At 39.0% G+C, this 15,071-nt stretch overlaps 1 protein-coding gene and 1 non-coding gene across 2 annotated transcripts in view; both read right to left on the reverse strand.

Annotated features, from left to right (window-relative positions):
• Positions 1–3,776, reverse strand: part of ANKRD26 (ankyrin repeat domain 26) — an 87,479-nt gene extending 83,703 nt beyond the window's left edge. Inside the window, 1 exon segment of the mRNA XM_007452583.1 lies at positions 3,547–3,776. Within this exon segment, the coding sequence (XP_007452645.1) occupies positions 3,547–3,776 (230 nt within the window).
• Positions 3,777–11,960: 8,184 nt separating this feature from the next.
• Positions 11,961–12,033, reverse strand: TRNAG-CCC (transfer RNA glycine (anticodon CCC)). Its single transcript has one exon. It is a non-coding gene; the product is annotated as a tRNA-Gly (tRNA).
• Positions 12,034–15,071: the final 3,038 nt, after the last annotated feature.

Genomic DNA, 15,071 nt, shown 5'->3' on the forward strand with positions numbered 1-15,071 from the left:
TACGCGGGCCTCTCACTGCTGTGGCCTCTCCCGTTGTGGAGCACAGGCTCCGGACATGCAGGCTCAGTGGCCATGGCTCATGGGCCTAGCTGCTCCGCGGCATGTGTGATCTTCCTGGACCGGGGGACGAACCCATGTCCCCTGCATCAGCAGGCAGACTCTCAATCACTGCGCCACCAGGGAAGCCCTGCTGGAAGATTTTTAATCACAGTTTCAATTTCAGTGCTTGTGATTGGTCTGTTTATATTTTCTATTTCTTCCTGGTTCAGTCTTGGAAGGTTGTATTTTTCTAAGAATTTGTCCATTTCTTCCAGGTTGTCCATTTCATTGGCATATAGTTGCTTGTAGTAATCTCTCATGATTCTTTGTATTTCTGATGTCAGTTGTTACTTTGGAGAGTTCGATATTTTTAAAGAAAACTTTTGGGAAGTAAAGCAATACTTATGGAATAGTAATAATCATTTACATTTGTATTTTTGATTTTTTATTTACATAAGGACACAACTAAAACTCCACAAACTTTTACAATAGTAATAATCACCACTTATATTTACTATTTTTTATTTTCATAAGACTGCAATAAAGTAAAATGATTAATCTATAATCATTTACATATTATAGGTAATAAAGTTACACAAAATCAAAAATGTGTATATAGCGAAATATACACTTAGTAAAATCTACAGGCATGGATAAAAAGATTCCATTTACTTCTGAAGAGGTTAAAAGTTGTCAGAAGATATCAATCCTTGAAAAACTTCCAAAAAAATAGAAAGTGAGGAATTATTTTTAACTGTACGAGATTCATATTCCTGCTCCCTGCAAGGATTATTTCACTAATACTAAACATGTACTAGAATTTTTGTACATGTTCACTGTAGAAATCACATATTTATTTTTTTATTTTTAAATTTTTGTTCAGTACACAGGCCTCTCACTGCTGTGGCCTCTCCCGTTGCGGAGCACAGGCTCCGGACACGCAGGCCCAGCGGCCCAGCCGCTCCATGGCATGTGTGATCCTCCCGGGCTGGGGCATGAACCCGCATCTCCTGCATAGGCAGGTGGACTCTCAACCACTGCGCCACCAGGGAAGCCCCACAGATTTTTTTAAAAGGAAAAGAAAGCTTCACTTATAATACAAGTGCGCAGAAATAACAAATTTTATCATATTTTTGTACATATTTTTGGCTAAGATAAGACCATAGTCTTCTTGTGTTTATATATAATGAAACTGATTTTTTTTTTCTCAATCTTCTACCAAAGTACATCTCTGCAGGTCAACATACATCTGTTATCTATGCCACCTTCAATGGTCACAGTGTAAATTACATATACACTGTAATTTATTTTTAAAATCCTTTGAGTTCGTCTTAATACTTTGCTATTTTAAGCAGTGTTGAGAACAACAAATTGTATGTTACCTGTCTCTAATTTATCTAATTTGTATAAAGAGAATTGATGTGTAAACAGAATATACATTTTTTAAATGTAGTACTTATCACCAAATTGCCTATTTGAAAAGTCAAAAGCAACTTAGACTTTAAACAGCAGTATAAGTACCACTGTTCTTCATCTTCACAAACTTTGTGAAGGGAAAATTGTTTTTCATTCCTCTTTAACTTAAATTCCTTTTATTACCAGAAATGCTAAATTTTTTCCCTCTATCCATTGGTCACTTATGGATATGCAAAAAAGTACTTTGCTCAATTTCAAATTAGAGGTTTTTTCCCCTTACTGATTTCAAAGAATTCTCTGTAAAATGAAGATATGTCTTCTTGCCTGATACAAATATGTTGATATATTTTAAAAGCTCATTGTCTTTTATTTTGTTAATCTTCTTTTCTGATCTACAGAGGGTTTTAATTTTTTTATGTTGTTAAATCAACCTCCAGAATTCTTGCTTTTGAGGTCATTCTTAGGAAGGTCTTTGTCAGCACAAAAAATGTATAAATAGGAATTTTGTTTTCTTCTGGTCGTTTTCTCACTTTGTATATTTAAAATTTTTGATCTGTACTCCATCTGAAACTTACTTTTGTGAGATAAAAATCTAGTTACTTTTCTCTAAATAGTTAGCAGTTTACTTCTCCACCATTTACAAACAATTTATTTTTTCCTTCTAATATGAAATGTCATCAGTTCAGGTTCTAAAGTCTTACGTATATTTGGGTGTTTGGGCATTTTCTATTCTGTTCCATTCACTTATCTGTCTTTTCAGTTGTTAGTAAATGAATAATTTGTGGGAACTTACAGCATATTTTGATATCTAGAAGGGCAAATCTTTGTCTACTACATAAAACTTTTAATTTCATCACAACAAATAAAGAAAGCATGTGAAACTCAAAAATTTTTAAACCACCATATGCTTACTTGGTTTAAATATGGGAAGACCATACATTTTAAGAAAATGAGTCTTCCTCTTCAAGGACACAGCCATCTTCCCACTTCAAAGCTGTCTTCTAAGGTCCTTCAGTAGAGAGCATACATACATAGGTGTACACTGATATAAAACGGATACTGCAGGTTTCCCTGGTGGCACAGAGGTTAAGAATCCGCCTGCCAATTCAGGGGACACAGGTTTGAACCCTGGTCGGGGAAGATCGCACATACCGTGGAGCAACTAAGTGCGTGCACCACAACTACTGAGCCTGCGCTCTAGAGCCCGCAAACCACAACTACTGAGCCCGCATGCCACAACTACTGAAGCCCACGCACCTAGAGCCCGTGCTCCACAACAACAGAAGCCACCCCAATGAGAAGCCCATGCACTGCAATGAAGAGTAGCCCCCACTCGCTGCAACTAGAGAAAGCCCACGTGCAGCAGTGAAGACCCAACACAGCCAAAAATAAATAAATTAAAATAAATTAATTTAAAAAAAAAAAGAATCCGCCTTCTAATGCAGGGGACACGGGTTCTAGCCCTGGTCCAGGAAGATACCACATGCTGCAGAGCAACTAAGCCCATGGGCCACAACTACTGGGCCTGCGCTCTAGAGCCGGCAAGCCACAACTACCTAGCCCACGTTCCACACCTACCGAGCCCACGTTCCACAACTAACTGAGCTCGCGCGCCTAGAGCCCATGCTCCACAACAAGAGAAGCCACCACAATGAGAAGCCCGCGCACAGCAATGAAGACCCAACATAGCAATAATTTAATTAATTTTTTTAAAAAGATACTGGATTGTATCTGAAGAATTTTTAGTCCAGAAGTTTATCTGTCATGAGACAGATCATTTTCCTCATTATGCACTTCTCTGTAACATATAACATTACGGTATAAAAATGTGTACATTAAAAATAAGATACTGTTCATGTTTAATTTCGTTTCTTGATTACTGACATTCAGTCAAATGACTTTAAAACTGTCAGTAAAGTGCTCTATAAGGGGAATCATGGGCGGGTCCGAAACCAGCTAAGGCTTTTGCTGCCTATAAAGTCTGCGGGGCGCGGGATCCCACGTAGGTGTGTCCACGAGCCTCGGAGGGGAAACTGACAGCAGGGGCCCCACCCAGGCCCGCCCCGCCTCCTCCTAGCCCGCCCCGGTTACCTGTTCATCTTGTCCCTGTCGTTCAAGCCATTCTTCCCAAGCAACAGAATCTGCTGCACTTTGGCTACGTTGCCCACGCTGGCAGCTTTGTGGATCTTCCCGAGATCCTTGTCTCGGATGTGGTACTCGGGCCGGGAGTTGACTCGATTACCGCTCTCTCTCCGCGAGCTGGTGGAGGAGCCGAAGGGCGACTCGCCCTTCTTACTTCCGAAGCCAAAAATCTTCTTCATCGCAGAGCCTACAGGCTTCAGACACACCTCACCTCCCCCTCGGCTTCTCACAGTCTCCGGAGCCTAACACTAGCGGTACAGATAAGCCAACGCGGTCTGGCCACAACATCCCAGCTGGGAAGCTCCGCGGTTTCTCATGTTTCAGCCCAAACTAACCCTAGCCAAGCGATACAGCTAAACACAGTGCGCGTGCGCACCTTGTAAGAAGGCGTCACTGCGCTTGCGCACAGAGGCCCGGAGACCAGGAGTGCCCAGTGCGCATGTGCGAGGCCCAAGCGTCTGAAATCTCTGCGATTCTCTGTGGGCCGCGCTGGCTTCTTTTCCAACGTTGGTGCGAGCTGGCTGAGCGTTTCTGGACATTTGCAAATGTTAGAATCTCCCGTGAGAAAGTCGTCTTCGCATGCGACTGGGGCTAGAGTGGCGTGGAGCTTCAGGATGCTGAAGGCCACGTCCCCCAGAGAGCTCCCCTAAAAATACTCTCTAAATCTCCTCATCCCTCAGTTTAATCCTTTCCACATCCCTCTGGGCCCCAGGCTTTCTCCATGGAATTTAACAGATATAACTACAGAAAGCTGTTTTCATGGTTCCAGAGATTGTGGCAACAGGTGTCATCAAGTGCAAACTTAGGAGAAACCAACGCGGTTTCTCCAGATGAAATGAAGACGCGTTTCCGCATGCCTCCTGACCCTCCCCTGTGGCCCAGCGTTCCGTCTGCACATTTTCTTCACTTATATTGTAGTTTTTGCTTTTATTTTCCCCTAATTAAATCTTTAATCAATTCAAGATTTATTTTGGAGCATGGTGTAACATTTGAGAACTTAAAAAAAAATGGTTATCCATTTGTCCCAAACAATCCATCTTTCCTCACCTAGTTTACCCCTTAATCTTACATTTAATTCTCAGATGTTTTTTCTGTTTCTGGGTTTTCCATTCTGGTCTGCTTCTTCAAGCGTCAGTAGTATATAAAATATAAATATCTATTACAGGTACAAGGTTCCCCTCCTTATTCTTCCTTTTCAATATTCTCTTGGAAATGTTTTCCTCTGCATTATTTGAGATGAATTTTTAATCACTATGCCAAGCTAGAGAGTTCTTTGTGAGATTTTGATTGTAATTAGGTTAAGAGAATTTTAACTGAGAATCAGTCTCTTGTATCAGTGTATCCAGGTACATGTTATGTCCCAATTTGTCTTATTTTATGTCCTTCATTAGCCTTTGGTAGCTTTTTTCATTATATAAATCCTGTACACCTCTTGATATATCTGTACCTGGGCTTTATTTTTTGTAATGGTATATTATTCTTTCATTATAATTTGTAAATGATTATTGTTTGATATCTGTGTATTCTTTTGACAACCAGAGTGAAGAACTTTTTTAAGCTATAATTTTGTAACAGGAGAAAGAGTTGATAGTTTCTGGCAGTACTTAAGGAAGGCACAAACTGGTTGGTATAGATTGAAGAACAGTATGCAGATAAAAAAAATCAAGTAGAATGCAAACAAGATACTCTGTTTTTATTGAAGTATAAGATCATTCCTACAAATTTAAAAAATCAATATAGCTAAATTTCCCTAAAATTCTATTAGCCAATTTTTTCAGTAATTAGCTAATAGGGACATCTAACTTTTGTGTTTCCTCTTAATAGTCTCTTTGCTCCTTTGCTTTATCCACCCAAATCTGTTTCCCACTCCTAGATCTAATCATCATAGTGACCTTGTGGAATCTTATCATCTCCATTTTTATGAAACCTCTTATGCTTTATACTTGTCCCATATTCTTTAAAATTTCCCAAACTTTAAATAATCTTTTCCCTTGCTTCCATCTTTCTCTATCTGCAATTTGTGTTTCCATCTTTATTTCATTTCTTAGGAATAAAGCAAAATAGGTTGCCTCCATGCTCCATACTGGTAGAAACAGGCGACTGTATACAGAAACTCCTTTTAATGTAGTACTTGATCCAGTATATACAATTACTGTAACTCTAGTTACAATACAATTAAACCAAACCTGGTATTGTGGGTGAAACAGACAGAAGCAGAAGCAGGCTCACAACAACAGTTAATACAAAACCAGCTATCCCCAAACTCAGCAGGTTCCTATTATTACATTTGTTAATGATTTCAAGATCAAAATCATGTTAATGATTTTAAGAATTTTTATTAACCAAATTAAAAAGTAACAGATACCACCATTGCACAAGATGCACCAGCAAAATTTGAAAGTTTGGCAGCCATATTTTACAGCAAGACAAATGCACAGATATTAATTTAGGTACTTATTCTTCAGAGGCCATTTAATGCCATTTTGTGCTTTGTAGGTTGAATGATTTGACAACAAATTGTTTGGAATTAGTGACTCAGAAGTCAGGTGTCCAGACCTTGAGCAGAAATTGCTGCTGGGGGAACTCCCTGGAGGTCCAGAGGTTAGGACTCCTCACTTCCACTGCAGCAAGCACGAGTTCCATCCCTGGTTGGGGAATGCAGCACAGCCAAAAAAAAAAAGAAAGCAAGCAAGCAATTGCACCGAAAAACTCTGGAGGGAGGCAGGGGTCCCTGCTGAAGTGATAGCTGGTTCCAGAACAGTGTCTTCACTGGTGAAAGAGCAATGAACAAAAACAAACAAAACACAAACAAACAAACATTTCTCAGGTCTATCCAGCTTAGCTGGACCAAATGGTTTTGGTGTGTGTGACTGGTTTCAACTCTGACCACCCACAATTTTCTTCCTATAATAGCCCAACCAGAAAATTATCTTTTGTCCTCTATTTGTCTGTGCAGTACTCCCCAGGGTGACCTATGAGACCAGTAAAGGCTCCCTATAGTGACATCTGAAGAAGACTCGGACACTTGCTGATGCAGCCTGGAATGAGGGTCAAAGACACTACCAGGCTGTAGGGAGATAAGAACCACACACCAGGACTCCAGGTAGGTTGTCAAGATTTGGTTGACTCTAGTGTTTCTGTATAGACCAGAGATACTCAAGGAGTATATGCTAGGCCAACTCTGAACTTCTGTATGTCCTTTGTCAAATGCTACCTGGATCCCCGAGCACTTGAAAGCTAAGATTCCCAGATTTCTTTGCAAACAGATGCCCTCTAGAAAGTTGTTGCTTAGGGACTTCCATGGTGGTCCAGGGGTTAAGATTTCACGCTCCCAGTGCCAGGGGCCCAGGTTCGACCCCTGGTCAGGGAACTAGATGCCACATGCTGCAACTAAAAGAGCCCGAGTGCTGCCAACTAAGACCTGGCACAGCCAAATAAATAAATAATTTTTTTTAAAGTAAAGTTGTTGCTTAGAGCTCCCATGCCTATCTAAGACTCAAATAATGCCCTGGTGGTTTCCTGCATATTTATTTAATAGATATGCTAATGGCATTAATAATGTCAGAGTAATACCTGTTTTATGATGAAAAACATCTGTTATGGATGCCTTAACAAATTCAGGTGGGTCCAGTGAAATTACAAGTGTCCTTCATACGTGGAAGGAGGAGGCAGAAGTGTCAGAATGATGTGAGAAAGACTCGACAGGTCATTGCTGGCTTTGAAGATGGAAGGGGCCACAAGCCAAGGAATACAGGTGGCCTCTACAGGTCAGAAAAGACAAGAAAACGAATTGTCCTCTAGAACCTCCAGAAAGGAATGCAGCCTTGATTTTAGCTCAGTGAGAATCATTTCAGACCTCTGACCTCCACAACTATACTATAAATATGTGTGGTTTTAAGCCACAAAATTTGTGGTAATATGTTAAGTGGCCATAGAAAATTATGGAGGGAGGGAGCTAGGAAGAATGGAAGAAGTGGAGCTAGAGGGAAACAAAGAGGATTGGGTAGAGAGAGTCTAAAACTGCAGCACAGTTCTAACAACATTTCTGGCCAGGCCAAAGGGAAATCCTGGAGCCAAAGTCATATGAAAAATAAATCCTGCATCTTCCAGGAATGGGCCTGTATTTTACCCCTATTGTGGGTACAATGGCTGGGAGCAGTCGTGGGAAGCATGGGCATAGGACAGACACAGACGTGGATCCAGAAGGACAGCTGCTGGGGCTGTCAGTCTACTATGTGTCCCAAGTAGGTTCCCCACTTTGCCCAGGACTGGGGCATTCTTGGGACACAGGACTATCAGTGATAAAAACCAAGACAGTCCTGGGAAAACTGGCATGGTTGGTTACCCTGTCCCTAGCACTGGAGACCTGATCTGAGCATTTTCATGCCCAACATACCCCTCGTCTCTGTGGCCCCCTTAGGATAATTTCTGCTTATCATGGCAGTTTATAGCTGGAAAAAATTTTCACCCTCTTCCTACCTTCGCTACCTAGCCAGAGTAGATACCATCTGTGACTCCTGAGATTCCGTAGGCAGACTGGGGTGTTTGTAACTTTTCTTTGTAACTCTCAAACATTGAAACTCATTAGGAATGCAAGTTAAAATTTCAGCTGTTTTACTTCCATACTTCTCCCCCATAGAATCCAGACTATCCCCTGTGTCCCTGACCCCCCAGCATTGTGAGAATATGGAGCATCAGTTGGCAACGTGCCTACTTTAGCCCTTCCAAGAGGGTCTTTACTTCCTATGAGGAGAAGGCACTGAGCTTATTTTCTCTTATTCTTATTCTCTTATTGGTACTGAGCTTATTTTCTCATGACTATAGTCAGCCAGCAATGCACTTCCATCTACAAGAAAAATGGGTCGGCATCTCTACTTCACAAAGTCTTAAGCCGTTTTTTGCTCCAAAGTCTGTGGCAAACATAGGACCTCTTAGTTTTATAGGGAGTTGGTACCAAGAAAGGTGTTATGGCCATCCCCTTTGTGGCCAAACTTTTTTCACCGGAAACAAATTAGGTGCCTCAGTCACCAACCTGGGACCCAAGTGGGTTCTAAGAGGGGAAGGAGGTAGGGCATAAAGCTTAACATCACCCCTCAGAACCTTGCATGTGGGGGACCCAGTGTTAGGAGAATGAGGCATAGCTACATCCACTCTCACTACTAAGGTCTTCCTTCTTTCATATTTATTTTCTTATTTATATTTTCTAACTTTTCAGCAATAAACATATGTTGCTTTTGCATAGACATATAGTGATTTGTTTCTAGTTAAAATAAAATAGCTTTAAATATGTTTAAAGAAAGTTAAGATAAATTAAATTTTTTTGTTAGATTATAAAATATATAATTAGTAAATATAAAAATATAATTATTAAATACTAGCCTACAGAAGAATAAGCATATTACTGGAAAACAGTAAGAGGTGAGAACTTATTAACATAAGAGAAACTATACAAATCAATGAGAATGATATAGATTATTAATAAATGGTTTGGGAAAAATCAATTAGTGATAAGAAGTTAACTACACATCTCAACACATACACCAAAAGAAACTCCAGGTTAGTAAAAATGTTTAGTCTTTTTAATGAAACCATTAAATATTTTAGAAGAAAATATGGATGAGTGGTATTATTTATAAGTTTTTGCAGATTTTTCAAACAAAAACAATGGAAGTGTCAAAAGAAAATATCAGTACATTTGGCCACATAAAACTTGTGACCAAAAAATTTAGTATAGGGCATTCCCTGGCGGTCCAGTGGTTAGGACTTGGCGCTTTTGCTGCCAGGGCCAGTGCAGCCACACACACACACACACACACACACACACACACACACACACAAAATCAGTACAAATGCAAATACAGATAAGGCATTAACATGCATAATTAATAAAACATTCTTTGTTTACAGTCAAGGAACTAAATTTTTTAAAAAGGTTTTTTGATGTGGACCATTTTTAAAGTCTTCACTGAATTTGTTACAATATTGCTTGTTTTATGTTTTGGTTATTTTGGCTGTGAGGCGTGAAGGATCTTAGCTCCCCAACCAGGGATCAAACCCACACCTGCTGCATTGGAAGGCGAAGTCTTAACCACTGCACTGCAGGGGAAGTCCCCTAAATTTTTTTTTTTTTAATGATCAAAGGATACAATCAGTTCACAAATTAACCATGGGTACCAGAAGCTTTCTACTCTTACTTGATATGGATAGGGGTTCAACTTCATCGTCTTGCCTCAAGACATTTGCTCATCAAATGCTGATAATTCTGTGGTAATTTAATCCACCAAGATCTTGATATTCTCACTACCTTACAGGACATCAAATTTACCCATTATGTGGATGACTTCATGCTGATGTTATTAGGTGCATAGGAAATAGGAGATAGTTTGAAAGTTCTGGTAAAAATTTATTTTCCCACTGTTATGATTTATGTTAACCCTCTTAAAAAAGTCAGCATTATCCATTTAAGGAAATATTTCCCCCAGAGTTAAGCACAAATCCTAAACATCACCTTGGCATCACAAGTAATTTACAAAATATAATGCTAACCATATAATCAGTTCTAACAGTGACCAACAGCAGCTTTGGTGGATAAATGAAATTTGTGATTTGGGGTACTGAGAAGCATAGTAACAGTTCACTTTTAGAAAAGGTGTATCTAAAAAAAAAGAAAAGGTGTATTTTTTATAAAACCCAACCAAGAGAGACGTTCTTTTTACCTTATATGTACTCCTTTAACAAGTCTTTCTTCAAATTTTATATGAGAGGATTTGAGGAGATCTTATGACACTAAGAAGAAGCATGAACTTAAGAATCTTAAAATCTAACAAGGATGAAGCAGCATACAGAAAGTGGAACCAGGGTACAAGTATGCACTTGCCCTCCTATCAACTTCCCAAACAGGAAGAAAAAAAATCACATTAAGTTTTGATAAATTTTGAAGTCAGTTTTCTTTGTGCTATAACAGTATAAAACATTATCTTTCAGCAAAATTAAAAATAAAAAATTATGAACCTTTTGGCCTAGCAGAGTTAATGCTGACAAGATGCTTCTACTTGGTGGGAGCTATGCTCCCTCCACCAGGAAACACTGTGCATCAGGCTTTGCATAGTTTTCTTTTTTTAAAATTAATTAATTAATTTAGGCTGCGCTGGGTCTTCATTACTGCACGTGGGATTTCTCTAGTTGTGGCGAGCGGGGGCTACTCTTCGTTGCGGTGCATGGGCTTCTCACTGCGGTAGCTTCTCTTGTTGCAGGGCACGGGCTCTAGGAGCGTGGGCTTCAGTAGTTGTGGCACGCAGGCTCAGCAGTTGTGGCTCACAGGCTCTAGAGTGCAGGCTCAGCAGTTGTGGCACATGGGCTTAGTTGCTCCGAGGCATTTGGGATCTTCCAGGACCAGGGATCGAACCCGTGTCCCCAGCATTGGCAGCAGATTCTCAACCGCTGTGCTACCAGGGAAGCCCCAGGCTTTGCATAGTTTGATTCACAAATTTCTTATAATCATTCAGTCATTTGATATTTTGGTTATAGATGATTTGGGTTTCTTTTTAGATAACGATGCTTATTTCCGAATAATATAAACACAGTCTCTCTTTTGTTCTTCCTGGATTCCTTTAGCAACCATCTTCTCCAATCCTCCATGTTTTGTCTCTTCTTTCTCCGTCTTCTTGCACCTCTGTCTCTTTCATCACCTAGTTCAGAACTTCCAGGAGAGTTATACAGACATTCCTAACATCTCAAGTTTACCAACAACTGGTCTTTTAACATGCCTCAGGATTGTGAATGGAGGCAACTGGTTGATCAAAGATAAAACACATCTTGTATGAAATCAATCCAGAATACTTAAGGAATTTCACATGCTGCAGATCTTAAAGTTATCTTTTTATCCAGTTAACAGATCCTTCTATGTAAAAGATACTGTTAGCCTGGCACTCAGTCCTACCTTGCACATTTTATCTTCCAAAAAAGAAGGCAGATTTTCCTCAGGAAGACATTCCATCTTCTTTATTGTTATAGTCACCGCTATATTTTCAAAGATGAAAAAACCACTTACTACTCACATTCTCTATGGCATTATTTAACCGTCTACAGAGAATCTGACCTATCTGTTCCAGTGCTCTGCCTGATGGGGGAATTAGGATCAATCTACTGAATGCCTATTATTCTTTCACTCACTGAAAATTTATTAGCTGTCTACCTATAAAGCACTCCATTTAGTCTTAGAGATACAAGTGTTCAAGATTTCTTCGTAGAACTCAACACCAGGTGGGAAAAGGCAGACACAGAAACAATAAATTAGAGAACAGCTTTTTCTTTCTTCTTCTTCTTTTTCTTTTGGCCGTGCCATGTGGCATGCAGGTTCTTAGTTCCCGGACCAGGGTTTGAACCTGGGCCCCCTGCATTGGGAGTGCGGAGTCCTAACCACTGGACCACCAGGGAAGTCCCCAAGAACAGCTTCTTATGAACATACAAATCAAATGCTATGGAGAAAAACAGTTGGACATGTAGCCTAAATGGAAAAGGGCTGTAGAGAAAGACTAAGAAGTCATCAGCATACAGATGATACAAAAATATAGAGAGAAGCTAAAAGGACCAAGGATATATAACCTTAGAGTTTACCAACATAAAATGGAGAGCAAAGAATAAGATCCCACAAAATAATTCCTGAATTTTAACATAATCATAAAAATGTTATCAATAGAATAAAGGGGGAAATAAGAGCTGTAATCAACTAAAAGCAGTTTCTCTTGTCCCCATTTTAACAATATATAGATCATTCTACTAAATCCCTAGATTAGCTATTTCAATATTAAAAGTATTAAACTGATGATTATGGAAATATAACATGACTAAATTGCATAGGAATTTTAAGGGGAAAGAATACTGAACCATAATATAGTACAATAAAATATCATATAAGGGGGAGGAGGAAATAAAATCATATTAAAAATACCAAGACATTTGTTGCTTCCATGATGTTTTGGATATTGCAAATAGTGCTGCTACGAACACCGGGGTGCATGTGTCTTTTCGATAAATGTCCACTGACAGGTGAATGGATAAAGAAGATGTAGTATACATATACAACGGAATATTACTCAGCCATAAAAAAGAATGAAATAATAACATTTGCAGCAACATGGATGGACCTAGAGATTATTATATTAAGTGAAGTCAAGTCAGAGAAAGACATCATGATATCACTTATATGTGGAATCTAAAAAAAAAATGATACAAATAAACATTTTATTTACGAAGCAGAAATAGACTAACAAACATAGAAAACAAATTTATGGTTACCAAAGGGGATAGCGGGGGGGGGTGGTGGGAGATAAATTAGGAGTTTGGGATTAACATATACATACTACTATATATAAAACAGATAAACAAGGACCTGCTGTATAGCACAGGGAACTATACTCAGTATCTTGTAATAACCTATAATGGAAAGGAATCTGGAAAAGAATATATATAGATATATATGTATAACTGAATCACTTTGCTGTACACTTGAAATACAACACTGTAAATTAACTATACTTCAATAAAAATTTAAAAAAATACTAAGACATTAGAAGCTTTGTTAAAATAGTTACTCACACACATACCCCATACATGATTATGATGGAAATTACACAAATATTTCAATTTTGAAAAATCTTATGAATAGAATTATATCACCCAGAAAAGTGTTCAAACAAAAATCTGTTAATATATGTAACCACTATTTTTGACTCATGGGATATAATTAGAAGGCAACTTCATCTCCCACTACACTTTTAAATATTCAGAGGTTCTTCTCCCAACCCAGGTTGAAAACCCTTACTCTCAAGTAATAAGTCCAGAGTTGCTTTAACTCACAAAGCACTGAAAAACAATGTCCAGCACCACATAACTATACGGAACGATAAAAATGCCAAGTCAGAGTTCATCAGCTAGGCCATGCTACAGGCAGACCACCTGCAGTAGGGGTGGAAAGCAGGCATGGTCCCCTTCCTTCCTGCTCATCCCATCCTTCCTCCTTCAGCTGGCTAATTATGGTTTCCCATGCTGCCAGGTTCAAAACTGCAGGGGGCGGTAGAGTTCTTATGTGAGATGGTTTTGAGCAGTCTGGATCTGGCAATTGTTTTAAAGCTGACTCTCTCAGGGGCATTTCTGTGGCCACAGCTGTTCTCACCTGTAACTCCCTTGACCTAAGTGAATGTAATCCATCCTTTCTTCTTAGTTCTTAAGGAATCCAGAGCCCCACTTTGGACTATCCTGTTGAGGCCTGTTCACGCCTCTAAGTGGCCCTTTTGTGCGGTATCCAACGTGGATCTGCCACCATGGCTCACTTTCTCTCTTTCACGCTTGACTAACATCTGGTTCTCGATAAGCACTCAAACAGTCTTTGTCAAAGCAAATGCTGAGAGTGCAGACAGTCTCAACACATTAGCAGTTCTTCTCCTGCCCTGAGCCAAAGTAACCTACCAGTTCCTTCAGATTCCAGGTTCCCTGGGTATAAGTTACATACCTGCTCCCAGAACTGCAGGAGATTAGATTAATATCGAGTTCCCCAAACTAGGTTTTACAACCTCTCTCCCTCTCACCCTCTCTCTTTGGCGGCTCTGTAATTTCTTTTTTCATGAAATACATTCTCAAATCCATAACAGATTAGCTATCCATTATATTCCCATATGAAGCATTGATACATAACTAAATTAAGTTTGTTTTAAAAGGTGGGGAGGGGTGTGTGTCGGGGAATCATTCTTGCCCAAAAGAATAGGGATTCATGTGACAGAATGGGGGCAGGAGAGAATCTACAAAGAAATAAAATCCTCAGTTCAAATGTATCAACTCTCCAAATTTTATGTCCATGACTAGGTGTTATTTTTTCAATTCAAAGATCAAGTCTACATTCCAACGTATTTTATTAAAATATTACATACTTACATTAAGAAAAATGCTTATAACTAGCCATATTGTAGTAACTCAGTATTTACTTAAAAATGAATATGAACAAAGAATATCTAAAAATAAAACATGTATCAATTACCACAAGTAATCTATTTAATAGGTATAGGTTATTTGTAAAACTCTGGCATTGTGGTAGCTTTCAATGGACAGCTTTAAAAAGTTTACAAGTCCTCTCAAAGTCCATTCTTATTAAACTGATTTGGTTGAAATGTGACTCAGAATAAGCTGGGGAAATATACTTTTGGCATGATGAGGGGAGGAGGTTGACAAATCATCTCCATTTTTTTTTTAACATCTTTATTGGGGTATAATTGCTTTACAATGCTGTGTTTCTGCTTTATAACAAAGTGAATCAGTTATACATATACATATGTTCCCATATCTCTTCCCTCTCCATTTTTTAAAAAGCAACTATAAATTTGGATAAACTGTTTAATAAAACAGCCATTTCAGCACTCTGGAAATTAACTGAAGATCTGCAACAAACTAACAAGTGCTTATTCATGAAACCCAGTTAGGGA

This window comes from Lipotes vexillifer, unplaced genomic scaffold (genome assembly GCF_000442215.2).
Source record: "Lipotes vexillifer unplaced genomic scaffold, Lipotes_vexillifer_v1.1 scaffold628, whole genome shotgun sequence".
Taxonomy (NCBI): Eukaryota; Metazoa; Chordata; class Mammalia; order Artiodactyla; family Lipotidae; genus Lipotes; species Lipotes vexillifer.